At 42.1% G+C, this 27303-nt stretch overlaps 1 protein-coding gene across 1 annotated transcript in view; it reads right to left on the reverse strand.

Moving 5' to 3' along the window:
- The window catches only part of TMEM132B (transmembrane protein 132B), a 186610-nt gene that overhangs the window by 122967 nt on the left and 36340 nt on the right, over positions 1 to 27303 (reverse strand). The window contains exon 3 of the mRNA XM_009880329.1: positions 20699 to 20839. Coding sequence (XP_009878631.1) covers positions 20699 to 20839 — 141 coding nt within the window. The remainder of the gene's footprint in view (positions 1 to 20698; positions 20840 to 27303) is intronic.

Here is a 27303-nt window from a genome sequence, read left to right on the forward strand (position 1 = left end):
GGTGTTGCTCTCTCTGTGTCTGAGGAACATGTACCATTCCCCCCAACACCCTCTCTGAGTGTTCAACTCTGTCTACTGTGTTCCTAAGTCCCTTGTGAGACAGGTAGATGTTAATATTCCATTTTATGGTTAGAAACTGAGGCACAGAGAGTCTAAGCAACTTGGCCAGAGTTGCAGAGGGAGCATCTGGTTTAGCAGAGAGCTGAAGATCAGCTCCCCAGCACCAGGCGAGCAGCCAAACTCCTGGAACAGCTTCTGTCAGGAACAATTCCCATATGGAAACAAGCCATGAACACAAGGACAGCCTAATTACAATTAAAAAGGAATCTTCCCAGACCCAAATAGGGTAGCAGCGCACAATGTATAGTTAACCCTTTACAGCAGGATCCTACAGTGAGCAGGCAGGGTCTTACCATCCAGAAGGGTTTTGGAACGTGCCTGCTGCTGACTGCCACTGCCACCACCACAGCATGGACTGAGGGCACAGCGATAACCCGGGGCCCAGGCTCGCGGCTCACGGTTGTCACGTGCAACTGCGAGGCAGCCCTTCTCCATGTCCCTCCTCCTGAGGCTGTGGCCACCACACCAACCCTGTCAGAGAGCGCTCTGCCTTGGTGCAGCCAAGCTAATCCTAGAGCCTCCTCTCCCCCCACCCCGCTCACACACACGCTGCCATTTTACTGCAAAAACACTTGTTTGCTCTAGTTAAATCCCCTCTGTGCTTTCCTTTGGAAGGGAGGATTTCAAAATTTGATTTGTTTTAGTCACTAAGTACTCTCTGGTATTCCCAGCAGCTCCTTTAGCTGACAAGGTTTATCCTTGTCGCCACTTTGTTGTGTTTTATGAATAGGGACCCAGCAAAACCCAAGACACCATTTAACACAGTGCACATTAGTCTTTTACCCTGAGCCGCTCGGCGCCTGGTATCACTCTCTCTACCAGAGTGTTACACACAAAATGGTCCCTCCAGGCAACGTACTCAGTCAGGAAGGATATTAACTCCCCCCAGCAGAGCGTGTGACTGAAATGCCGACGATCCCTGTAGTTTAAAGCATGACTGGTAAAACATTTGTGCATATCAGAGAGACGCTGATCTGGTTCATACCATGGCGGCCTGAAGTGCGACGTCCCAGACGACCCGGGGAGTGCCGGCAGTGCCCACCTCGGTGCTGTCGGCCCAGCCGTGCCTGAACACCTCCTCACACACCTCCTCTGCGCTTTTTGGTGCTTCTTCCCACATCCTCGGGGCAGGAGCCGGGCACGGTGTGCCATCCCTGGGAGGCACTCCCGCTGCAGGCAGCCTGTGCGAGCAGGGCCTCCTGTTTCCGGAATGTTCCGCCTCTTCCCCTCAGGCTGCACCTCGCCCTCCTCAGCACGCCCCGCTTCCGGTTAAAGCAGGTGACAAGCACCTAAACGGTTACTAAAACCTATTTCAACTGTTTATTCCTCCACTAAGGACACGACTGGGCAACCCTGAGCCGCCACCAGGAGTCGCAAGGCATTTCACCAGCGCAGAGACGGGGTACAACCCAAGCCTGGCCCAACACGAGCTCTCCCGAACTGTGGAGCAAAGCCTGCGGATAACAAGATCAGCACTCGCTGCGCTGAAAAAGACAACCTAAAAGGAAGGTACCACCCAGCAAAACATAAAAAAAAGCTGATACCAGAGCATTATTACCCATTGCAGGCAACCAGAGGTGGTAAACAACAAAGAAATACAAAAAGAGAAAATGGGAACAAGGGAAAGGCAGAGCTGTGGATGCGCGGTGATTTGGAGTCTGTGTTGGCACATCACAATGCGCAAGCACTGATAAAAACCCGTGTATTGGAGAATTACAAGAGAATTGTTACACCCGTCTCTATCCTCATACTTTTGCATGTAATCTTTGCAGCAGTGTAGTGCTGCGCTTCAAGGCTGACAGAGCAACCAAGCCTCTCCCAAAGTCCTTAAGAAAGTTTGCTGTCTTTGAAACCATGTATTTTGTTAACTCCGTTACATCGCGCTCTCTGCTGAGCTTTTGTTCAAACAGAAAGGCAGGGTGTCTGACAAACTCGAGTGGTTTTAACCTTGCAATCCTCCGAGTGCCTTATGTCATACCCAAGAATGCAGACAAAACCACCCCTGCTGCTGTCTTGCAGTGAGAAAATGTACCTGGACGGCAGCGTAACAGCTTGCTCGAGCTCCCACTGAAATTAGTGGGAGCTTTTTCACTCACCTCCTTAGAAACAACACCCCTCCAAATAATGCCAGCCTCCCACCAGTCTGCTGCTCATAAGTCTTTTAGGCTGGAATTCATCAAAGCAATCCATAAAATTTAAGTGAATTTCATTTACGCTTAGGGTCAAGCGTAGAGCCCTTTGAAATCCCCAGAATCTTACTTTATTTTCAACAAAATTTATTTTCAAAGTATTTAATAAGGTGGAAGTAAGATCTTTCCAAGTATCTCTGCTTTGAAAAATTATGATGTATCATATTCATTAGCATCTGTCACATTACGCTGTGGGACAGAGTTTACTATGAGTGACAGAATATGTAAGTCAGTACATGCAGGTGTGTGACAAATAAAATCAGTGTAATCACGAGGCTCAGAAAATTGCTTTTAATGTTATGTTTATACATATAATTCTGTTCAATTACCTGGGCAGGATATAGAAGGATTTTACTTTATACGAGTGCCTGGAAATCCTAAAATTGCATGTATAAAGGTGGAAATTCACTCACATTTTACTATAATGAAATAATGCAGAATGTAAAGATGTGTCGAGTAGCAAAGCGACATTCCAAATACTGGTAATAAAATGACATCCAATACTTTCAAGTCTATGGTGGGAAAAGTTTTTATATGCAATTAGGTAAAGAGTTGAGCCAGTGACTGTATTCTCGTTCAGAGCCAGTGACTGTATTCTCGTTCAGACAGGGACATGTAAGTATTACCCACATCAAAAATTTTACTCACTTAGACCCTTAGACTTTAATATTCAGGGTAGTTTGTAAGGAATTAGCTGGCTGACCTCTGTAAGAGCTACAGAAATCATCCCAAGCCCCTTGCTAGGAGCCTGCAGTGCCTGTTCTGAGGCTCAAGAAGTTGATAACGGGATAGAGAGCGTTTCATCACTCAATCACTAGTTCAAATCTCGCATAAACCAGCGATGGCCAGGAGTCATTACCACAAAAACGCAGTTTGGCTCCTGCTGTGAAAGGAGCTATGAATCTTCCCCTCCTCAGCAGCGAGTCTTACCCCTATCATAAACATCCCTACCACGTCTAGTGTTGTGTGGCCCCCTTACTGGCAGTCACAGGGACATTTCAGGTAATCTCTCGCAGTCAGAGGATAGGGGGCTATTTTGTACCCTTTCTGTTCTGTCTTCAGGGCAGGGCATAGAGCCTTCCAGCCCGTTGTGTAGACAGCCTAGGACCTTTAGCAAACATTTTAAAAACATCACATTCGTAACTAAAAATAAAATGCCATTTCATTTGGTTGCTGTGTAATAGTCATTTTATACAGTGCCATTAAAAGTAAAATCCAGATAGGAGGAACTGCTGACTGCTGCTAAACTGCAGATTTTTTAAGTTCTTTGAGGCAAGAACATGTCAATCTTTTATATGTCTGCAAAATGCCATGAACATCTACGGCACTCTATAAATCATAAAGGGAATGATACAAGCAAACAGGAGTTATGGGATCTTATCTCTCTGGCAGATTTTGCCCTATGGATAAGGTAGCTTACAAAGCAATAATGAAATATTATCAGCAAAATAAAGTTTTAGTGGCTTTTTATTCTTAACAGCATTTTGCTAGCACCATGTCAATAGAAGCGGAGCTTCATCTGGGACCAAAGAGTTCTGATTTGCATATGTTATCATGGAAAATGAGATTTTATTCTACCCTTGCCTTCAGAAACACTGAGCCATGCATAAGATCAGATCACAAAATTAAAACAATTTATTGTACTGGAAGTCTCTTCTGTTAGTTTTGGCCAAGTTCCCAGTTCAAGTGATTAGTGAAACCACAGAAATACTAATTAGCAGTGCAGGGATCCTCAGAATGTACAGTGTTTGTGTTCATGGTGTATTAACAAGTAGACTGACCATGCTCATCTTAAAACTACTGTCTGCTCCATCATTAATTGCCAAGACAGGAAATCAAATGACCAGTTTCAGAAGACAGATAATTTATGCCCAAAAATGTGGAAGCCCTCCTTACCACAGCATGCAGTCCAACTGTTCCTAACGCAAGGGCTCTAAGAGCAGCCCTCCTCTGCATCACCAACATGCAAAACCCATGTATCAGACCCTGCACATTCATAAGCTCATCCTAAAGTTTTTAAGTGTTCTTCCTTTGCTTTCTCATCTTTTGAGTCTCATGAAACTTTCCAGATTTTTCATCAGTCACAACAAGCAGAATCTCACTTTTGTGTTAAAATGCAAGTGGAATCCTTCTTCAAAATCACTTGACTCCAGAAGTCAGTGACTTAGAATGTAAATATTAGAAAAGACATGATAAAAATTGCAAGACTTGTCAATAAGGAGCACCATCACTACATAATAAGACTCCTCTGTATATAAGAGTACCAGCATTGTCCTAGTATTTTACGGCAAATAAGTAGAACTACAGCTGAAATTAACCTTGTTTGTGTAATCCTCAAAGAGCGTATGCATCACACAAGTCATTCCTCTTTAGCATTTTGAAAACTTACAGAGGAGTTTAACCAGTTGCCCAAGGGCCAGGTGCAGATCAGGGAATAATCCTATCCTGATGGACCCCAGAGTCTGGGTTTCTGAACAGCCTTCATTATACAAGATACCATTTTGCACCTGGCCAGAAGTGAACACAAGTGTTCATCCAGAGACCCAATTAAAGCTGTATTTAAAATAAAATTGGACTCAGGTACAGTGTGTGCAAATGAGTAAACGTAAGCTGCCCTAGCCTTCTGGGGCACAATCTGTCTCCAGTATTATACACCACCCAGCACCAAGCATATTATTTGCAAATATTAACAACCAGATAAAGCTTTGAACGGCAAGAAATCAAAAGCGATTAGCTATTAAGGAAAACGGGTCTGTCCTCATATAATCAGAAGAAGAGTTGTTTCCTGGCTTTTGTCAAACATTAGCTGCTGGTATAAATTCAGGTGTTTCACTCCTGATCTCCCAAAATTAAGTGGTACCACATACCTTAGGAAAGTCCTGTAACATCAGACCTCAGGAAGGAACACTTTCCACTTGCAAAAAACTGCTCAGGAAATGACAATCTAATTGGCAGCTTTATAGAAAATATCCAAAAAGCTAATTAAAAGGCTCCTCCTAGACCAGGCCCTAACCCTGCCATATCCCAACTGCAACACACGCTTCATATTCCAGAAGGCATCTCCCACATAATGGTTTAGCAACCTACACTGTTGCCAGGAATAGAAAAGTACATCAGACTTAAGCAATTAAGTTTTTCTGTGCTACATAAGCTGGAGAAGAACCATACAAAGAAAATAGCAGCACAGAAAATGAACAGGATGGATTACAGGCATCAGCATTAACAGATAAAAGAATAGCTGCTTTCTTTCATTCAATAATATATTTGGAGGAATAAAGCTTGTGCTGACAAAGAAAAATGTAACAAGCGGGACTACAAATAAACTTGCAGTTAGCATTCATTTTGTCAGAGAGAGTTAAAAATTGAATTTAAGATTCATGTTTTGTAGGAAATTTCTACCTAGGCCACACACTTATCTACAATTTGGGGTCAACATGAACCTTTAAATTGAATTTTATTTGGAATGGGAGGACAGATGGAGTTAAGGAAGGTCAGGCATGCCAAAACCATTTCAGTTTTGTATTTAAGCATGAGGTATTAGTGGAAAAAAGAGAATAAAGAATAAACTGGGGCTTTTGTGTGTTACTGTACTTTGTTAAAAAAAATTCCTTATGTATAGAATAAAAGGTACTAGCATCTAATCAACTGCTCACAGCAGTAATCCAGAAGTACCACTTACGGTGTGCAGCAGACTGACATATAATCATGGCTGAAACAGAATTACAGCTCACATCACCACATCACTTCTGTTGATCTCTGCCAGAGCTTGAGGGTGGACGAAGAGGCGGAGGGAAGAAGTCCAGCAGACATCCCCTCATCAAAAAAGTAAAACTTAAGGACTAACTGATGCCAACCCAAAAGCTTCACGAATTCACTGAATCACAAGAGGGAAAAGCACAAATTGTCCCACTGCAGGTGATCAACTTCTTGTTCCATTCAACTGGTTGAAAGAAATCCTCCTCCCACCCATCCAGTTCTCCAGCTCTTTATGATACTTACTGTTATTATATATTTAAAAAAAAAAAAAAAAGATCAGAGAATTTGTTCTGTAAAACACAAAGAATGGAGCCCTACAGTGTTTTTAAACACTCGTGCAAAGAATAGAGGTACAAATGCCTGGGCATCTCCAAATCAACAGAAATCTGCTGGTATTTTCTGCATCTAAGAATATATTTGACATTTTTTCCCCTCTTTGTAGAACATGCGTATGTTCACCTGGCTTGAGGCAACAATGTAAGTAAAACATGAGTAATTGGAAAAGTTGAGCTAATTGTGGGTTGGCAAATGGGAAGGGAGCTGCAGCCCTGCACTTGACCCATTCTGCTCTGCTGCTGCCCCTTCAAAATGAACGGGCAGTTCCTGCAGCCATGCAAGACTGACCCCATCTGCTCCATCATGTGCCATGATGTGAACCACCTTTATCCAGCTGGAGTGAATATTCTGAGAAAATTGGGAAGGTGAAGGGAGGGAAGTGCTGTTGGTTGCAACCACCAAGAGTAAAAGTATTTTTTATATTGTATCTATGACAGCCCTTCTTCCCAGAGGCCAAGGACTGAGATTACCCCAATGACAGCATCACTTCACAAAGCTTTGGCCACTGTCGATAGAAATGCTTTTGTGGGATGAAGAATATACTGTGATGAGGGCTTGAACTTCTCCTTCCCTGTCTCCTTGTAATGAATGAGGAAAATAGATGTTCTAGGGTGTGTAGTGAGGAATAGAGCACTTGTGTCTGGCTAAATCAGATGCTGGACCGGGACAGGCAGGTCCTATTTCATGCAAGTAAATAAGTGGCAAGTTTTCAATGTTACTGAACTCCAAACAACTCTAAGTCTAATATCTAGATTACTGGCCACGTTGCAGAGGAGTTGAGCACCCCATTAAAAAAACTAAATAAAGGCATACAAAACAGAGCAGACAGCTGCTCTTCGGCTTTGTGAACTTCAGCTGAGGCTCTGTAATGAGTTCTCCAAAAGCCTGGCCCTGAACCAAGTCCGAGTCTACTGAGACCTTCTGAAGACAGCATCCTACGCGTGCACTCAGCGCCTAACACAGATGCCAGAAATGGAAAAGACTTTTTGTAATACTGTAGTATTGATTAATAAGCAGTTCATAAACAACAGTAATTAGACGACAATCAGTAATCAAATGAAAATGTTCAGTATATGTCAGAAGTGAAAAGGACAATAAGGATGGAAACAATTTTCCTTAAAAAACTGGTTTTAAGAGATACATTCTTTTCACTTCATGTAAAAATCTCATCATTCTGAAAACTGCAGGATTACAAGATCCATCTTCCCAACAGCCCAGGGGTAAATGCACTCACCTATAATGTGGGAAAACCAGCCTCATACCTATGAACTACCTGAGTCACTATTTTTCCATTGTCACACCAGCACTATGCTTATATAGAAGCAACAGGAAAACCCTATTAATGCATTTTCAGCAGCTTGGGGTAGGTTAATAAGGACAACACTCAGCAAAACAGAGTCAATATTTGCCAAAGGCTATCACTCAGCTAAGCCATGTCTTGAACCAAGGGAAAAGCTGTTCTATCCCAGATAACAGTCCCAGCTGAGGAATGCCACAAATTATTAACTCCTTAATGGTATCAAAAGGGAAGCAAAAACTTCCAAGAAACAATGGCTTGGATTACCCTCACTCCATGCATCAAAAGAAGTGTGGCCAGCAGGTCAAGAGAGGTGATTCTGCCCCTCTACTCCACTCTTGTGAGACCCCACCTGGAGTACTGCATCCAGCTCTGCAGTCCCCAACATAAGAAGGACATGGACCTGCTGGAGCGTGTCCAGAGGAGAGCAACGAGGATGATCCGAGGGCTGGAGCACCCCTCCTATAAGGAGAGGCTGAAACAGTTGGGGTTTTTCAGCCTGGAGAAGAGAAGGCTCTGGGGAGATCTTATTGCGTCCTTCCAGTACCGAAAGGGGGCCTACAGAAGAGCTGGGGAAAGACTTTTTACAAGGGCATGTAGTGATAGGACGAGGGGGAATGGCTTTAAACTGGAAGAGGGCAGGTTTAGATTAAACATTAGGAAGAAGTTTTTCACTTTGAGGGTGGTGAGGCACTGGAACAGGTTGCCCAGAGAGGTTGCTGAGGCCCCATCCCTGGAGGTGTTCAAGGCCAGGCTGGACATGGCATTGGGCAACCTGTTCTAGTGGGAGGTGTCCCTTCCCATGGCAGGGGGGTTGGAACTTGATGATCTTTATGGTCCTTTCCAACCTAAACCATTCTATGATTCTATGATTTAATATTGCTCTAATACAGATGTATCCACCTGAGCTGGCCCAATAGCCTCCCTGTATGTTTTGTGCAGAGAAAAAGCACTTTTATTGCACAATTATTGGGGGGCTGGTTTAGGTACCTCCCTTGAAATGAGTCATACCTGGAAGTACTGAACCTGAACGCAGGCAGGTCAGATCCAGGCATCTCCTACTGCAGGTACCCAAATACCTCTTCCAGCGTAGACCTGTGGTTCTCACTCAAAACAGCTGAGTATATACTGTGGCAAATCCAATTTCATGCCAGTATGCTGCTATGGTACAGAATTATTATCTGCCACAAGAAAAGTGGTGGAATACAGAGAAGAGAAAAATACCCCATCTCTCATGCTACACCCTTTTTGGAAGGCTCCCGAAAGACGTTATTTTCTCCTAAAATGTGTTGGTCAGCAGAGAGTCGCAAGGTGTTGTTCACTGAATAAATAACAGTTTTCATTATTACGGCATTCATAGTCAACATGTTCCATACTCATCGTTACCATTTTTATTTTTTTAAAAAATTATTATCTACTTTTTCTTTATGGCAAGGCTTGGGAGTGACAGATGATCCATCAGCTTATCTGCTGATTTTTAATGACAGCATTTTGCATTCATTATTCCCTACTTAAATCACTCTTTTTAAAAGAGGAATAACTTATTTCTTCCTCTTATCACTAGAGAAATTAAATGGTACACTATTAAGAAGAGTGCTTGTCTAACAAAAAGATAGACCAGTCACAGAAACAGAAAACCAGAATGGACAAAAATTGCCTAAGAGGGAGAGCGAAAACAGGAACCCGTATCTCCAAATACCTCCACTATCCACTCACTGTTGAGGTCAATAACTTCTAGAATAAAATCTCTGCACTGAAAACTCCTAAGAGAAAAAAACAAATAATTCTTTTTGGTTGTGCAACGCTGAGCACTCCCTTGGCTAAAGAGCTAAAATGTGTTGAGCAGGCAGGGGATGCAAGGTAGCCGCTTCCTTGGCTGCCAGTAACAGGGACATTTCCTTGGGGGAGCCTGGCTGGCTGTGACATCCCAGCAGTTGTGGGAGCACTGTGAAATAGGGTATCAGAAAGAGTGCAACACCGTCGGTCCTGCTCTTGCACACCAGCCTAACACAACCTCGGCAAACACCAGGGAGGATCTGCGTTTGCCTGTCCCCAGCTCTGGGCTGCTCACAATCTAGGCACAGACTAAGAACCAAAAAACATAGCACCTAGACGACACATGCAGAAGAGCACTCCCCAACAACAACGCTCTTCATAAGACTTTTAAGTGCCATGTCTTGGCAAGCTTTTGAGCCCAGCGAGTCCAAGAACTTCTGAAGAATCAAACCTGTTCATTAATTATACCAATGTAAAAAAGGAATTTTTGTGAGATCAAGCTATTGGCAGTTGGTTTTAAGGAAAGCTTTTTTGCTAAAGGTTTAGCAATTTGCCTTAATGACTGCAATATTTCACAGCAAGCCCCTTAACAAGTATCCTGGGAAAAGCCGCATAGACCAAATTGTATAGAAAGAACAAACACAGCTAGCTTTCAAGTACCTGTGTGCAAGTTCCCAAGGCAATATGTCCAAGTTTGTAATGAAACGGTGTCCTATATTTTCAGCCAGGTGACAAGGGGGACATAATTCTTAGCCTATTACAGGCTAAGTGAGATGAGCTGGTAAACAGTCCTGATGCAAGCTGTTCCCTCCAACAGGGAAGCTATCGTGGTCAAATGTGCTCCCCCGTAATTTGCCTCTTGCCACAGAGCTTTCCTAATTACCAGTGCTCTCTGGAAGGTCCATTTTATCTCTGGCCTTTCTGTACTGGCACCAGCTGCCCTCTGCAGTGGTAGGACCTCTATGCAGTTATCCTTTGGACACCCTGGAGGACCAGGGATCTTGCAAAAGTGGCCAAGTCTCAGTTTACAGATTCATGACACTTAATGAATGTGTGAAGGCTCTTAGCTTTACTCTGACTTAACTCAAGGAACAGCGAGGTTTAAAAGAAACAAACAAAAATCATATGCTGACACTGACAGAAGCATCAGTCAATTTTTACTCTTTCAATTTAAAAGAGTTTATAACTTTTCAACTTACAAACACAGGTGAGGAATATCAATGGCAAAATGAGTGAAAAATTCTAACTAAAGCAAAAAATAATTTATGCAAAGTTAATGCTGGGATGTTTTATAATGTATTTTGCACAGAGGATTCAAATAAATCAAAGTAACAAACTTAATATTTGTCTGTCTAGCAACAGCACCTCCTAACAATAAAATGAGTTTAAATTTTGGCTAAATGCCTAATAAATGAATTGTTAGCTTTTGTACTTTAATGCACTGGCTGTTAAGTAAGCAAGTCAACACACCTCGAATGGAATTCAAATGTGTGCAGTACGCTCTGCTACAAGTCAAACTCATAAATTGGTAAAGGTGGGAATTAAACATACCTCAAAGAGCAGCTCCCCAATTTCACATTCATTCAGTAATCTTTTCCAGACCTATTATATCGAAGAACAATCCAATTATGGTACTTAAATCTCTGTGTACAGTTGCCAAAAATAAATTCCTTAGCAACACTTCCAATATACTCAGAAAGGTTTCTGCACTACAGAATATTTCAGTTTCTGATTTCCACAACGTTTTCAGGTGTGACACTCCAATTCCTCTCATCATATATAACATGGCTTACCATCAAGACCTAACTTTTCCACATACTGCTGCCTCTAATTGCTGCCTCTGAGTACCTCCTTTATCATTATACCTGCCATCAACAGAACCAAGGTGGGTACTTAAAAGTGAGGACATACTTAGGTGGCACCCTACATAAAGGTGCTCTTCTGAATCTAGACTGAAGTTTGCCAAAAGAATAGGTTGGCACTATATGAGTAAGTACAATATTTACAGAAAAATCAGGTAATGCTTTTGTGGCATAATGGTTTCATGTCTTCTCCCTCCCTCTGTAATGTCCATTAGGCTCATTCAAACTCTCCCATCAGTATGGTGATGTTAGATATCTAAAGGTGCTGCACAGATCCCTGAATATGTTCAGACCCCGTATTTATAAGACGAACTATGGTGAAGAATTGTCTTTCCTGGATATTCAGATCAGCATACACCTAAGAAAAGGCTTCTTCAAGTCTAAGATATCAAAGGAGCAAAAAAAGGTGACTAAATTATAGAAGCAAACCCTTAAAATCCAACACATTCACTTTTGTTCTTTGAGTCAGAACATCTGTTATGACAGTGATGAGTTCAGCAGCCATGCTTACGTGGCCTTTATCACTCAGTCTTAACTTATCGATTAAGCATGGTTGGAATGTGCATACATATCTCTGGAAAGCTTTAGAAATTTTTCAGAATTGTACAGATTTCTGTCATGGACCTCCTGTGGTAACTCATGTGCAATCATCTACATGACCATTAAAACATACTGCATAGGAAATAACAGACAGTAAACCAGTAGAGGCTCAGAGAAGCCCATTGACTCTTGAATATGCCATCACTCCCTTTGGCATCCAAGATGGAAAAAGCATGCAAGCACCAATGGATGAATAACTATTTGAACAGTCATTCACTCATCAGCATGCATTGGAAATTTGCTCCCAGCCTCCCTGCTATATTCTTGCGGTCTAATTATGCAGACTACCCTACCCTGAAATTAAACTTTCCCAACTGTTACATCAATATTAAGATTCACATCTAGGAATGATATACCCAAAGTGAAGCTAATTAGGTCCAATTAAAAAACAAGACTCATTTCAGAATGATTGGGCTCATCTTTCAAAAGAAATGTCACTCAGAATAGGCTTTGGATCAGGTTCTGTGGACCACACTTGTGAAGTTTATTGAAGCCACTTCTTTGCATCTTCATTGCTGCATCAAGGAAGAGGCCTAAGGATCAGGCAGTTCCACCAATATTATATTTTTTTTTTTCTTTTTATCCCCACATTGTATACAAATTCAAAGTCAGGTATTAAGAAACAGCTTCCATTTTCCTTATACCTCCTAAACTGCCAATGCAGAAAAAGGAGGTCAGAATTGAAAGGGCTTAAATGATAAGCTAAAAATTGTGTGTCAAACCACTTCTAGAAGTAGGAATCAGACTTCTGGAAGAAAGTCTTCAGTCACAAACACAGCTGACAAACAACTGTCTGATCTATCAAGCAAGTTGACCAAGGAATCAGAATTTGCTTTTTTAAGCCAAAGATCAAAACTGGGCATGAATGCGACCAGTCGGTCAAACCTGTCTGTTCCTCTCATGACAAATCTGCTATTTGTAATAGTTTTCTTCCCATTGCTACCAAAAAGGTAGAAGATGAGATGCAAGAAGGGACTTGCTACTTCTCAGCACATGTCTTTCTATACCCATTTCTCTTTTCCTCAGTCTGAGTCTTCTAATTCCTCAGGCCCTTGCTCACCAAGATACGCTACACATAGCCCAAGTTTGAAGCTTCTCATGTAACATCATAGAGATCTTGTAGAAAGGCAGTTTGTAATCAGACACTATTCTACTTTGCAGGGTAGGAAGGAATATTTTTTGAGGTATGACCAAACCTTCTACGCAGGACGCAAGTTTTAGAGGATAAATATTTTTCCCATTCACTGCCTGCCAATTAAACAAACGCTGTCAGAAGGAATCTCCTGCATATATCTCTGGATTTACACAAAGCTTTCTACTAGTTTGGCAAGTTAAGAGGTCTTTATCAAACGCTAATTTTCTAAGTAATTTTCATGCCTCTGTATTGTATCATCTTACTCCACTGAAAACAGGTGAATACTACTGAGTTCTTCCAACAGGACATTACTCATTTTCCAAATTTTCAAGACATCCATATGTTTACTTTTTGGGGGTTCCCTGCTGCACTGCCTAACAGGTTTTTCCAACTACTAAAGGTGTCTTTGTTCAAAAAGATGTCCTTGGGTCATAATAAAGGTAACATACCAACACAGCGAGGATGGAATAAGAAAAGACACTAAGTCTTTACCTTCTTGGACTGGTGAACTGGGGCCAGGAAGCAATTATCTGGACTACCAGTCAGTAATTCCTCTGACCCATCTCTATTGGAGTCTTTACGAGAGCAGCAGTGAGCCTAACTAAGAAAGAGGAAGAAACAGCCATCCGATAAAGCTGGCTGGCCAGGAGAGAATTCATGTGGATACCAGGTTATTAGGCTCCCAACAGGAGATGGACAGACAATTTCATTGTTCTTGGCCTTGAATGAAATCAATAAATAAAAAAATGTTAAAAAAAGAGAGAGAGAGAAAGAGAAAAAAATATCTCTCCAGAAACGATACTTTCCTATTTGATCCTAGAACCACGGCTTTCTACAAAAAGTTGTCCCTCCTACTGCTGTTAATTTGTCTATTATTTTTATGTCCTCTCTAAGCTACTGTGAGGTGTTAGTACTTTTTATCTTACAGAAACATTTCCAAGCAGGCTTGGGTTCTTTTATACAAAAAGGCATACATGTAAAGAATAAAGGCTAGTTAAAATTCTTATAACTCGGGTTTTCTTTGTGACTCTATTGAGTCATTTATGTTTGAAAATGTGTGTGGATGCTTCTCACTGGAACAGTCTTTACACAAAGCAGAACAGACTCCATCGCTCATAATACAGGTCACAACCTTAAAACTGGTGCATTAAAGATAAAATCCTCTTCATCAATGGCTCAAGAGACAGTGCTGTCTTGGGGTCTGGCCAAAGGCCACAGAATGAGCTCCTGCAGGATCTATAGGCCATGCGCGCTCTACAGTCAAAGCACATTTCTTTACCCATGACACCTCTGACCTAAGGAAAGCAGCAAGTGCATAACAATAGGAGGGAAACACTCATGCCAGTACACTGCACCACATAGTCTATGGCTTCTTCCCACACCTTAAACTCATCTATTTTTTAATTCAAGCCCTTCCTTTTCAAAGTAGCTGAAGTATGGCTCCATGGAAGGATGGCTTTCATGGTGGAAAGAAGCCCTAAGGAACTGCTTCACCTCCATCAGACCAGCCTTGCAGGGGGTTACAGCCATCAGCTTTCCCTTTCCCATCTCCCCGGCTTTTCCTCAGCTCTTCTCTATTCTTGCCTGTCTGCTTTACACGTCTCCTTGTGTTTCTTTCCTCCCTCTGCTCCTCTTACTCATTCACTTTAGTACTATGTGAACTTAATGGCATCCAGCCCACTGCCTTTGCATGGGTCTAAAATAAGACAGGGGCTTACAGGCTGTCTCCTTGTACCAGTAACTGCTCTTTTGTGTAAAGCACCACATGCAATTGATCTTCTGTCAGCCAACTGTTGTTGCTGATGGCATTTTACATTCCCTGTGTCCTGGGGCCAAGCAAGTTCCTTTGGCAATAAACACATCAGTAAGTGTTTCACTGCATGTCCTGATGCCTTCCCCAGTGTGGTTAACAGCACGCTGCTGTGTGCTACGGCAAGCTGCACCCACCCATCTTTATAGGCTTATTTATCTTACAGAAGCAACCAAACTCCTCGTTCGAGTTTCAGCACGCCCTGTGCTGTACTGACCAAGAGCACGGACACTCCAGACTCAACCAAGCTGCATCCTCGGAAGGGCCAAGTCACTGCAGTAAATCAGCTCATCAAACAGCCAGGACAGCAGCAGGCTCTCTTCTGGAGACAGTGGGAATCTCTGCACCACACTGCCATTTGTTGATGGCCTATGAGCTTGGAGACAACACGGGACACAAGTATGTCATTCTGGAGTACAGCGATGGGGAATTCCATGCAGAAACACTCCGGAGCCAGTGCCGAGTACAGCCAGGAAGCCTCATGGCACCCAGAGGGCTTCCAGGTGGAGTGTTCGCTTACTGCCCTCGCTAAAGGAGGACCGGGATATGTAGTGGGGAAAATGGTATTTCCCACAATAAAGAGAAGAGTCTCAAGGCTGTCTGTCAAAGCGAGGAGGGAGAGGAGAGAAACTCAGCTCTTATTTTCGAGACAGATCCACAGCTTTAAAAACAAAGGCAAATAATACAGCATCTTTGCTCCGCTGATCCTGAGCTCCAATAACACATATTTACTTTAAATAAATGCACGCACATATCTTAACTAGCAGCCAACTTTACATCTTCCTTTTGAGTGATATTTCTGGTTCAAAGGGTATTTCCAAGCACAGAAAAAGAAGTGAATTATTTTAAAATAGGAGGATCTATTTGCATACCTATAAATACATGAAATAACTGCTTTTCCTGTTTTAAAGATATACATATACACACACACTACAATTATGATTTTACAAAGTCATTTAAATTATTTGAATTCTGTGAACACCTCTGAAAATGGTAAAGAAATTGAATTATCATTATAGAATCTTAATTTTTTATTCAAGTTTAAAGATAGATGATGTCAAATGCCAGACAGCTGACTTGGTCTGCATCAATTAAAAAAATATAAATTTCCAGGCAACAGAATAAATACTTCTGAGGACACTGGAAAAAAATCCCTCTGAAGATTTCACCCTCCCTACTTCTGCATTCTGAGTCTCCCTCATGCAAGCTTAATTTATGCAGTGATGGATAACCTGAGAGGTGGAAGCTGTATTATAGACATGGGGATAAAATAATCTTAAGTGAGAAGAACCAGTTTGGTCTCAATAACACTATACTCAGCACTGCAGGTAAAATCAATTTCATTAACTTTGCTAGTTAGCATAAATATTAACTTTGCCAGTTAGCATAAATATAACCTTTCTGATTAAAGTACTAGTTTGTCAGAAAATCAGACTTTCCTCATCTGGGTAATAATCCAATACAATTTAATGACAGTTTTCCTGAGGAAGGAAAATGATCTCTTCATATACTCCCTCTCAAAGCAGAGCTGTAACTCTCTGGCCCAAGGTTTTGTGTTTGTGCCGTCTCGCCTTTCCTGAACCAAAGGCTAGGTCACATTAAGTTTTTGTTCTTCAGCTTTCCAGCAAGGAGACACCAAGCACCATGAAATATGTTGTATTTTGGGGCCTTCCAAATGAGACCATGGAAACTCAGCTCCTGCTCACCAACGATTTGAAATAACCTAATCCTATAAAATGCTAAATCACTCTGGCAAAGCTCCTGAAATTCCATTCCTCTGGATTTCAGTGCTGAGTTATGAGGTACCATAGCTTGCCAAAGACGGACTATGCTCTCAGGGCATCTTTTCAAGCCCTCTTGCCCTAGTCCTACTGCAGCCTAATTTGTGGCATGTTCCTGAGATGCTTCCAGAGAACTCTGAGGTGCAAAGGACAGAAGTATTGTAAGGCTCAATCCATCTTTTGGCAAGTACAGTGGAAAGAGCCTGCACGGTCTTTACAAAAATGACATCAGTTTTCCAGAAACCATGAAGGATTTGTGTCTGGTAGGCTCCCAGATTTCGGCCTTGTATTTCAAAAGCATTTTTTGCAATAATTCAACATATAGACCTACACCACAGGGTAAGATCCCAGTCCTCCACAAACACAGCTGTTCTGCATGGGAGCCTGAAAGTACTCCTTTTTTATCTAAGCCCGCCAGCCCTGACTTCCTCTACTCCTTGCAAGATGCACTCTGCACTCAATGCAGAAATCCATAAAGATCCTTTCCTGTGGAACGGAAGTGGTGGGTCCCAGCTCAGGCATAATGCAAGAGTATTGGTGCTTGAAGTAGAAACTGTGCCTTTTTGAAACAAACCACATTGCTGCTTCAACTAACCCTACCAAAATAAGATTCATGGAGTTCTGCTCCAAGGAGAGAATACGAGGGAGAATAAATGCAGATGGCAACAATCAATCTCCTCGCTCAATGAGCTACCAAAAAAAGTCCTTTGAGATGGCAGCAATAAGGGCAAAGCAGGCCTCCACAGATACCACAATAGATGTGTGCATATATACTTGTGTGTGTATATTTAAAATAAATCTCTTCTTTTTATGCTCTTTGTTCAACCACATTATCAAAAAGAGGTTTTAAATACAAGCTTATGGGACTACTAAAGAGGTGAATTTATGAATGTATTCCTAACAAAACACACTCTGGAAAGCTTTAATCTATGAATTGTGACAACCTTGGACAAAATGGATTTTTAATAGAATATAATGTAAACTGCCTGAAACACTGTGATAAGGAATTTTTTTAAAGTAATGCACAGACAAGGCATGATGCACTCTGCATGAAAGGAGGAAAGGTCTTAATTTAAAGCATTTTAATGAACACTCAATTTGCATAGGGAAATGTGAGAAATGGAGATGAAAAACTCATGATAACGATAACACTGCAGAGGGGAGAAGGAGAAAGATTAGAAAAGTAAGCAAATTTGAAAAGGCTCCAGCCGATAATGCTGGCTAAAAGGAATGCAGACTGGATTACGAACATGTCACAGTCCAAAGCCACTGTTCTCCTTGCAGGCAGTGTCTGTCGGTGGCTCTTATCAGAGTTGCACACTGGGGAAGAAAGAGCAACCGAAGTGCAAAGCAGTGGAGAACGGACCTCTCACTGAGCTAAGGGCAACGAGGATAGTCAGAGATTTCAGCGAATGCACCTGTGACTTGTTGGAGTGTCTCACTTTCCCCAAACCTCCCAGAGCTGTGCCAGCCCAGCCGGCTTGCGGGGCTGCCGGGGCTTTCTGCCCCCTCGCAAAGCCCAAGGGAGGTGGCAAAACCACAGCAAACTCAGCGATCTCTTCCTCGGAGAAAACTAGTTGGGCTCAGTGGCTCAGTCCCGGCTTACCCACTCCTCTGCTACCAGCGTAATGCCAGGCAAGTCAACAGAACTGAAATTACCTCCCAGAGAGAAAAAACTATCTCCCCTGAGGTAGATACAATTCTGTTTACTAATAGCTTCTGCTCTGCAATGAAAGAGATTGATCCGGCACTATCACTCATACATAAACTGCTGTTAATGAAGCTGCTTGAATTACTAAAAGGAGGAACAGATGAATCAGGTCTAGTGACAGTTTTGCCACATTGACCTTAACAGAAGCAAGTTCGGGTCTCTGCTCATTCAAATGAAACAGCAGAACCCCCACATAAACACTTAACATTCTTCAAAAGAAACAAGAGGGCCACCCTTATGACCAAAAAGACAAATTAAAATAAAGATCAAAGTTAAATATTTACTCTAAGCACTACAATATTTGCAAATCTGGAAATGATCTTTCAAGCAGTTTCTATTTGCATACTTTAATTAATCCAAAAATATTAAACTAATCTCACAAAGGGAAGGGTCAAAGTATTAATTAACTTGAGATTCACTGCTTTTGTGCAATTTAACAGTTCAACACAAAGCAAAAATCAGTTTTAATAAAAACTAAGTTACTGTGACAGGTATAATTTCATGGATTAGTGAAACCACGTACAAGGCAATAAGTTTCAGTGTTCATCCTATTTTTTTGTCTAATTTTAAAAATAGTTGTTTCATTTCAATAGAGAGATTCCTCTGTAACACCAAATGAACTTAAGTTTTCCTTTAACCTCAGCATTTCACTTTCAAATTGATGACTTTCCACATTGCTCTGAACAGAAGAGAGGTCACAGTTGTTTTGGCGAGAAACCTGACTGCGAGGTTTAGCAGAGAGCAGATAGTGCACAACCACCCAGATCAGCTGCCTGAGCAAATTCAGGTTGAGATTTCACTGCTGGAGCCATCGTGTGTCATCGCACGGCTCCAGAACAAGCACGAAGGTTCCCCTCTGAGCCAGCGTCTCTGCTGGCTGAGTTCTCCCAGCACCAAGGGGATTCGCTGGCTTCTTTAACAGCTTTTGGAAGAACTAGGAAATCTTGCCCAAAGACAGAGGATTTGGAGACAAAGCATACAGCGCCAAATCCAGCGGCCAGAGCTCTGCTTTACCAATACAGTAGCCCATGAAACCCCAGCAAAATAACGATGGAAGGTGGCTGGAATTTCCTACATCACAACCTCAGAATTGCAACTTTGACAAATGTGCTTAGGAAACAAGAGGGGACTTCTCCCTCCCTCCTCCCCTTTTTTTTAAGTTTGGAAGAAGTGCAAGAAACAGGTAATGAACTGAAAGGTTTGCCTGACATTTCATGCCAGAAAGCTCTGTAGCACTTGACTTAACCAGAGACACTGAGCTGGGAATCACCTCCCCTCACTTCACCCGTTTACAATGCAAATGTCTGCGTCCCACTCAGTCGCCTCCACTCTGCAGCTTTACTGGAGAGAAACAGGCACTTTTCGCTTGCTATTCATCAGGCAAGATGAACACATCCAAGAGGACTCTCACCTTAAAAATGCCTATTTATCCCTGTCGCTAAAAAGCAAACCCATGGATAAATAGCTTTCACCTCAACACTTGTATGGCAGGTACCCAGAGCTAGATGGGATTCATTTGTTCCTCAAATACAGCTTCAGAAACTAAACAGAGTAGAAGCTCTCTTTGCACTCCAAATGCTGGCAACAATCTTCATAGGTCTAAACAATTACTAACAACCATTTTTCTGCCTTACAGGAGCTCTCAGAAAAAGATGGATGCAAAAGACTCCTCAAATAAAAATTCTGACATAAAGTTTTGTGATTTCCTAATTATGATACAATTTCAAGCTAAATTTATGCACGGTGTACTTTAAGCATAGAGTAACTGCATGATAATGGAGAGAAATTGCTTGTATTGTAAAATACATAATTCTGACTAGCAATGTAAATTCCTCATTACCTTTGATATAGCTTATGGGAGCATTACCATAGCAAACATACACAGCATTCATGAGACGGTTCATAGACACTCATAGGTGTTTCACAGCAATAATGAATAACACTTAATAGCTATTACTTTCATAGCTTTTCAAATAAAGAAGAAGGCATTGTCCTATATTGCTCTCAATTATTCTTCATATTTCTCTACTTTATTCCATTTCTTTCCGTTGGCTCTTTGGCAACAGGAATTGTGCTGCTGCCCTGAAGGTGCATGAAAAGCAAACATGAGCCCGGACTAGTTGGCTGCCTCCAGTTTATTAGATCATCTACTTCCAAAACTCAGAAGTGAAACAAAAGGAAAAAAGCTCTCATCAGATCACCTACAGCTTTTCCAAGGAGGCTGACAAGGAAAAAATACCGATATTAAAAGAGCAACACAACCCATTAAAGAAGCTAAAGAGCATTTTAGCAAGGGTTAATGCGCAAAAGCACTTGGCAGCTTACCTGTTCTCTGCGTTTGGGTCGTTGTGCGCACATGTGATGGTGGCAGTGGACCTCGCACTGTCCGTCTCTTCTTGAACCCCCCACTGGTCTGCGTCACTGACTCTGATGTCCGTGATCTTCACACCTGGGGCTGTCCTAATTCTGTTGAGGAACAACAGGGATTGCTTTAGTTACAGATCTCCTACAAACAAATCCAGAGAGGTAAACAAGGAAGATGAAAGAGGAAATATTCCCTCTCCCATTAGTAATAGACTGATACATTGCAACTGTAAGTCACTGTGCTTTAAAAATATAAAACAGGTCCAATCATTTTAAAGAGATGAAGTATGAGTTTCATTATGTGCAAAGCCAGTTAATTTTCAGCCTGAACAATGTGGAGAGAATAAGAATGCTTTCTGCTTCAGTGGCACCAGTTTGATACAAATGAAATAGATGTGACTAAGCCTAAGTTGATTTAATTTGTTGTGTCTGTCCTCCAGTTTAAGATGGAGAATCGCAGCACTGTGATATAAAATATATCCTCCTGCTTGCAAATCTTTGGGAGCAAGGTGCCTTTTAATATTAGAGTGATCTGCATGGGAAAAAAAATGTTTCACTGCTCAAAGACCACAATGCAGGAAGGAGAGAGAAGGAATATGTTACCCTAGATCCAGGACTGGGGGATGAAAATAATTATGCCACTGTACTGGGATCTATCAAACTGGGCATGTCAAATTCTTGCTGCTGAAAATAATATGATGCTGACATGGAAAAACTTAATTTCCCAAGCATGGCTAGAGTCTGAAAGCAGTTCAGTAGTTGGTAAATGTCACCATTTTTTGGCTTAAAAAAATTTGCTAAAAAAAAGTCCACGCTCCAGTGGGGCTCAGCGTTAGGAACAGATTGCCAAGGAATAGGAAACAAACTGCTTTTAATAGCAGGGACTTCATTTGTGCAGCTTGACTCCTGAAACAAGCCTGGGATTTCGACAGGAGTGCTGCAAATATGCCCGGAGAACAATTAAGCAGAAAGCAACTGCTGTACCGCCACATTCACCACTACTGTGACTTAATTAATTAAAAGCAAAGCCAAGAGGGACCTCTTAGTTGTATGGTGGAATGAAACAGCACTGCTGAGACTTGAAGCGTTACTTAATAGTGAATGGTGATGGATTTGCCCCAATGCCTCGTGGCCAGTTGGTGCTCATGTTACACTATTAAGAATTTCCTTTAAGTTCTGGCTGAGTTCATGGGTTTGGATCAAAGTAACTTCAAGACTCAATGGGTGGTCTTTTCCTCAGAGAATGAATTAATTCATCCTGCTTTTATGATGTCCTTATTTTTGCCTGTAAGGCTTTACTCACTTGATGGACCAAATTCATGCCTGGCATAAGCAATCTGATAAAAATGTTTCCTGTAAGGAGAGAAATTCACTTGCTATTTTTCTAATTGTTTCCTTCATGTTTCTCCACAGATATTCATATCTCTAAACAATATGCCTCAAAGGTGCCCCTTTCCTATCATCTCCTCTCCTTTTTTCAGAGGAACATTCATTTATTCTGTAGTAATTACACTGGACCAAATAATTCCTGCAAGACACCTACATGGCTTCATTTCAGACTGACTTGTAATTTACGTGAGAGAGAGAATTAGGCCTTCAGCAATGGATTCAATAATTTTTTTCGTTAGATTTAGTCAACCACTCTTGAAAAAAATCATTAGGGCCTGACCAAAAAAAAAACCCAACAAAACCCAACACTCTTTAAATTTTCTGTTTCCCAGCCAAAACTTTTTTTTTTTTTTTTTTTAACAAATTCACCTCCTCACCGCCCCCTCAATTTCCCATGTTTTTTCTTGACAACATGTCTGGAAATCTCTAACCCAACTTTCCATCCAGTCAGAGCCCTGATTAATTAACGGCTAATTGAAGGGCAGGAGATGCTGGGTGAGGGGAGGGGGGAAGGAGGGCAGGACAGCTGGATTTCACCCATGATTTCAGGATTCATCAGCCTTTTTCCATCTGTCAGAAGCTTGGTATGTCCTCCTACACAGCGTTTGCACTACAGATATCTTCGCTCTGCAGCATTTACTTTCTTCTACGCTGATCCAAATCTAGCACATCGGTTTACCCCATCAAGGATGAAAAGGAACATGGCACAATTCCCTGCCACACCTGGGCAGGCTTTAACCATGCAGGAACCCTGTGCAGCTCCCTCTTCATGGAAGCTGAAGCTGCTGTTCCTCTTTACCCCCACCACTGGTCCACACACAGCATGGGGTAAAGATTCAAGAACCTCAAATATCCACATCTATCTACACGCCCAGCTGTTTGAACCTCTCCAGACATAGAATCGTGGAATGGTTTAGGTTGGAAGGGACCTTGAAGATCATCCAGTTCCACCCCCCCTGCCATGGGCAGGGACACCTCCCACCAGACCAGGTTGCTCAGAGCCCCGTCCAGCCTGGCCTTGAACACCTCCAGGGATGGAGCTTCCATAACTTCCCTGCGCAACCTGTTCCAGTGCCTTACAACCCTCACAGTGAAAAATTTCTTCCTAATGTTTAATCTAACCCTCTTCCAGTTTAAAGCTATTCCCCCTCGTCCTACCACTACATGCCCTTGTAAAAAGTCTTTCCTCAGCTCTCCTGTAGGCCCCCTTTAGGTACTGGAAGGATGCAATAAGGCCTCCCCAGAGCCTTCTCTTCTCCAGGCTGAAAAACCCCAACTCTCTCAGCCTGTCCTCACAGGAGAAGTGTACCCATGCTGCACTCCAACACTGGCACACCTCTTGGGCCAATCCCTCAGCCACGTCTACCTCCCTCAGCCAGGGAGCTTTGCTGTTTCTTCTCTTGTGTCTGAATACAGCTACAAGTTGCTTTTTGCCTGTCTGGACAGCAGGTGAGGCTCTCCTGATGCCTGTCCTGTTGGCTCATCACTCGGCTTCTCCTTCAGGGCACTGTCCCTTAACAGGAGGCCTTCTGGTTTTTGGCAATGCTATCTTGTTGACTGTGCCTACAGCTTTTGCTTGCTCCATATCCACCGTCTTGCTGGGTTAGCATCAAGTGAACATCCCATACTCTGCTCCCCAGCTATATTTTCCAAAAACGTCTCAGAACGCTGCATTTTAGGAAAATTTCCAGTCTAATCCCCTGCAATGCATCTGCTCTGGTGGGCTGAGACAAGATGTCATTTTGCATTTTTGGATATCAGTAGAGCCAGAAAGGTTGAAAGAAGGAAGAAACTGAATTCAGCTTCTCACTTAGGAAAAGTCAAGAAATTCAAATTAAAGCAGCCTACATATGGGAGGTTTGAGCCTACTATTCTTCAGATAAGTGATTCATATCTTTAAATCTGCCCCCAAACTCTACAGGCACAAAAATTGTTCTAAGTGTTGGGGACTGAGGCTTTGGGAAAGAATAAGAAATTCCTATCAGAGCTGACATTAACTGGAGAAAGGATGGTGAATGGCTACTGTGTGAGCCCAGGAGCTGGGTTTATTGCCCTGCTCTGTGCCAGGCTTCAATTATAAGCTTGGGTGGATCATTTCATTTTCTTATACCTCCCTTCCCCACAGATAAAATACTAGGAAGTGCTGCTCTTCCAACTCCAAGGGAGCTGTAAGGATAAACAGAATTGCTTGAGAAAAATCTGATGTCCTTTAAATTTACCGCCTGACAAAAATTCTGCCATCTCTGGGCTTGAAAATGTAGAAATGATCTACTGAAGTATTTGACAGAGGCATCACCCAAGAAATAACTGTTACCATTAAGATGGCTTAACTCCTTTTTTAATAAAGATAATTGTGAAATTAAAAAAAAAGTTTAAAAAAAAGGAACAAAACATGACAGCCAATTGGAAATTTGGCAAAGCTGACATTTCATTTCCATTAAATACCTGCTTTCTGAAAAGCAGAATTTTCAGACAGAAAACTGTCCTGTTAAAAAGCACTTGCCCACCTTTAAAACATTACAACTTTTGTGGCATTTTGATAACACAATTAGCAGAAATGTAAATGAGACGGGAATACTGAATGAACTCACCAGCCTGCAACAGGGCCCCACGTTACAGCTTATATCCACAGCCTGTATCACAGATGAAGCGATCGCTATTTATTCATGACACTCTCTTCTTTAGGGATGGAGGAGATCCAACAGAAATGTGACACCCTCAGGCACTGCCTTTCGTGACACTTGGGCCCATAAGATCTTAAGAAAGGGGGGGGAGGGAGTATCAAAGCTATTCAGAACAGGGAATCAACAAAACAACTGCTTCATGAGTGAATTTAGCCCTCTTCTCCAGCTATAAATGCAGAATAGAGGAAGCTGCTTTCAATTTAGACTGCAGAATACATTTGGTATCCCTGGCAGTGTTTTTTCCCTGAACAGTGTGTCCTCCATTTATTGTGGAATATAAAGATGGAAACATGATAGACTGAATGGAGCGGGCAAGCAGAAGCATCCCCAGCCTGCCAACTTGGAACGACCAGAAACTACTTTAAAATGCAATCCCAGCCTTAAATGTATGCGACCCCATGAATTTGGCCGCTCAAAACCTCTTCTTTCAGTTATTACAACAGAAGGAAAGGAGAAGGTACAAGTAATCACCAGGGTTGGAAAGTAACTTAAGGGCTGCAAGAGGGATTTAAACAGCCGAGCACTTAGCGGAAGTGGTGCAGGGACTTCCACCGCCTCCCAGTCAATTAACTACAAAATCTGAAAGGTAAATGCTTCCTTGCGAGACACCCCCAGCAACACTCCCAGCAGCAGTAATTGGGAAGTAAAATCTTGGCAAAAGGAACTTTAAAATAGAAACAGAAGGAAAAGATATTTAGGAAATAAAACAGGAATGTGCTCAGAGCAGATGGAAAATGCTCAAAATGATGAGGAAAAAAAAGACTTTTTCAGAGCTATTTTAGAAATCCTCTTATCTCCCCTCCCCACACCCCCACCCCATTACGGGGGAAAACATGATCTGAGCTAAATTCACTCTCAATGACGTACTAATAATAACAGTTATGATAACAAATTTCATTTGTAATTTCCAACCATTTCTGTATTTATCCCTTCCACACGCATGTTTAGCCCAATTAAAAATAAAATCATTATCCTTCCCCTACAGGAAATCCAAGCTGTAGGCCAGTTTATTTAACTTGCCTAAAATTATACTGTCTCTGCAGAGCCAGAATGAGGGTGCATACATCCTCATCCTGACTCCCAGGCTTACACTGCAGCTAGACACCCCTACCCGTCTTTAAGACCTAACCAGAGCAGAGCTGAGTAATTCCAAGCCCTCACAGAGCATTTTACATATTTGAAGAATTGCACAAACAGCAAGCAATTAGTTCTGAACGAGGTCCCTGGGGAGTTTCTAGTTAAAATACATGTGTTTTAAGATACATTAAGCCAAGCAGTATAAATTAAAATAATCACTGAATTCAGACATAACATCTGGGGACTTTTGGGATGTGGGTGAGATGGGCAGTGTTTCTGTATAGGAAGGAATAGAAGCACCGCTCTGTAGGAGGAGGAAGCAAGTGGAGTTTGCTGGGAGATATGAGGAGAGGAGGTATGTGATGCTTAGTTGCCACATCCAAGTGCATTCCATGGCATTTGGGAGGAAGCCACAGTCAGGAGTTCATTGGTGTGAGCGTATAAAAGAAAAAAAACATTTGGGAACACTGTTCTAGCAGATGGAGGGCTGCAGCAGGACCAGAGCTCACCCCAAGAGAAGCACCATCCCTCTCTTTTGTGTCTTCCTAAGCTTCCTGACCAAAATTCTCTATGGGTAAACTAGAAACATGAGGAAAATTAGGTGATGCAAAGTCACCCAGAAAACACATGGCAGAACCAGGAATTACGCCTAGAGCTGCCAAGGAATATTTTGATATCTTCACCATAAACCAACCCAGCTCTCCTGCTCCTACTGTACACCCACGAATAACAGACAGTGTGTCCTGCAGTGCCCATGCGAGATCAGCCTGGGGGAAAATTATGCTTTCTGGTGCCGTGGGCTTGCAGTACGTGTGAAATGAGAGTGCCCCACCTAGCAAATAATCATCCTGCGCACCCTCACCTCTTATGGAAGTCAGATTTACAGCAGCTCAGGGGATCAGGCTCTAAATTTTCAGAAGCTAAGCAAGTGTTTATTTTCTAAACTATTTTTCCAAGAGCTTTACTTTTTTGTTCTTTTATATTTTAAAAGACTTGTCACAGATTTATGTTCAAACTACTTCCCCATCAAATTGTCCTTAAAATAGCAACACTAGCCTCGCTGTGTTTGTTTCCGTGATTCCGTATCAGTGTCACTGTAAGTAAAACTTACAGTAAGTAAATCTTTCTAAGTATGTAAAATACACATCAAAATACACAAAACATCCTGCAAAGATCCAAGCCCTCTCCAAAAGGTCACAAGTACAGAAGCACAAACACTATGCTGCTTTATGGTAAAGTAAGCCAAGCAGCCTGCAAAGCCCTGTGGAGAGAGGTAGCTAGATGGCAGTCAGATGGCAATGTGGAACAGAGGGCAACTGCAATGCATCAAACAAAAGGAAACCCCAAGAAAAAGGGCTTGAGAAATAGTACCAGGGGATAAAAAACTCAACATGGCTCTGACAGTGCCAGTGGCAC

Source organism: Charadrius vociferus, unplaced genomic scaffold (genome assembly GCF_000708025.1).
Source record: "Charadrius vociferus isolate BGI_N301 unplaced genomic scaffold, ASM70802v2 scaffold332, whole genome shotgun sequence".
In the NCBI taxonomy this organism is placed as follows: domain Eukaryota; kingdom Metazoa; phylum Chordata; class Aves; order Charadriiformes; family Charadriidae; genus Charadrius; species Charadrius vociferus.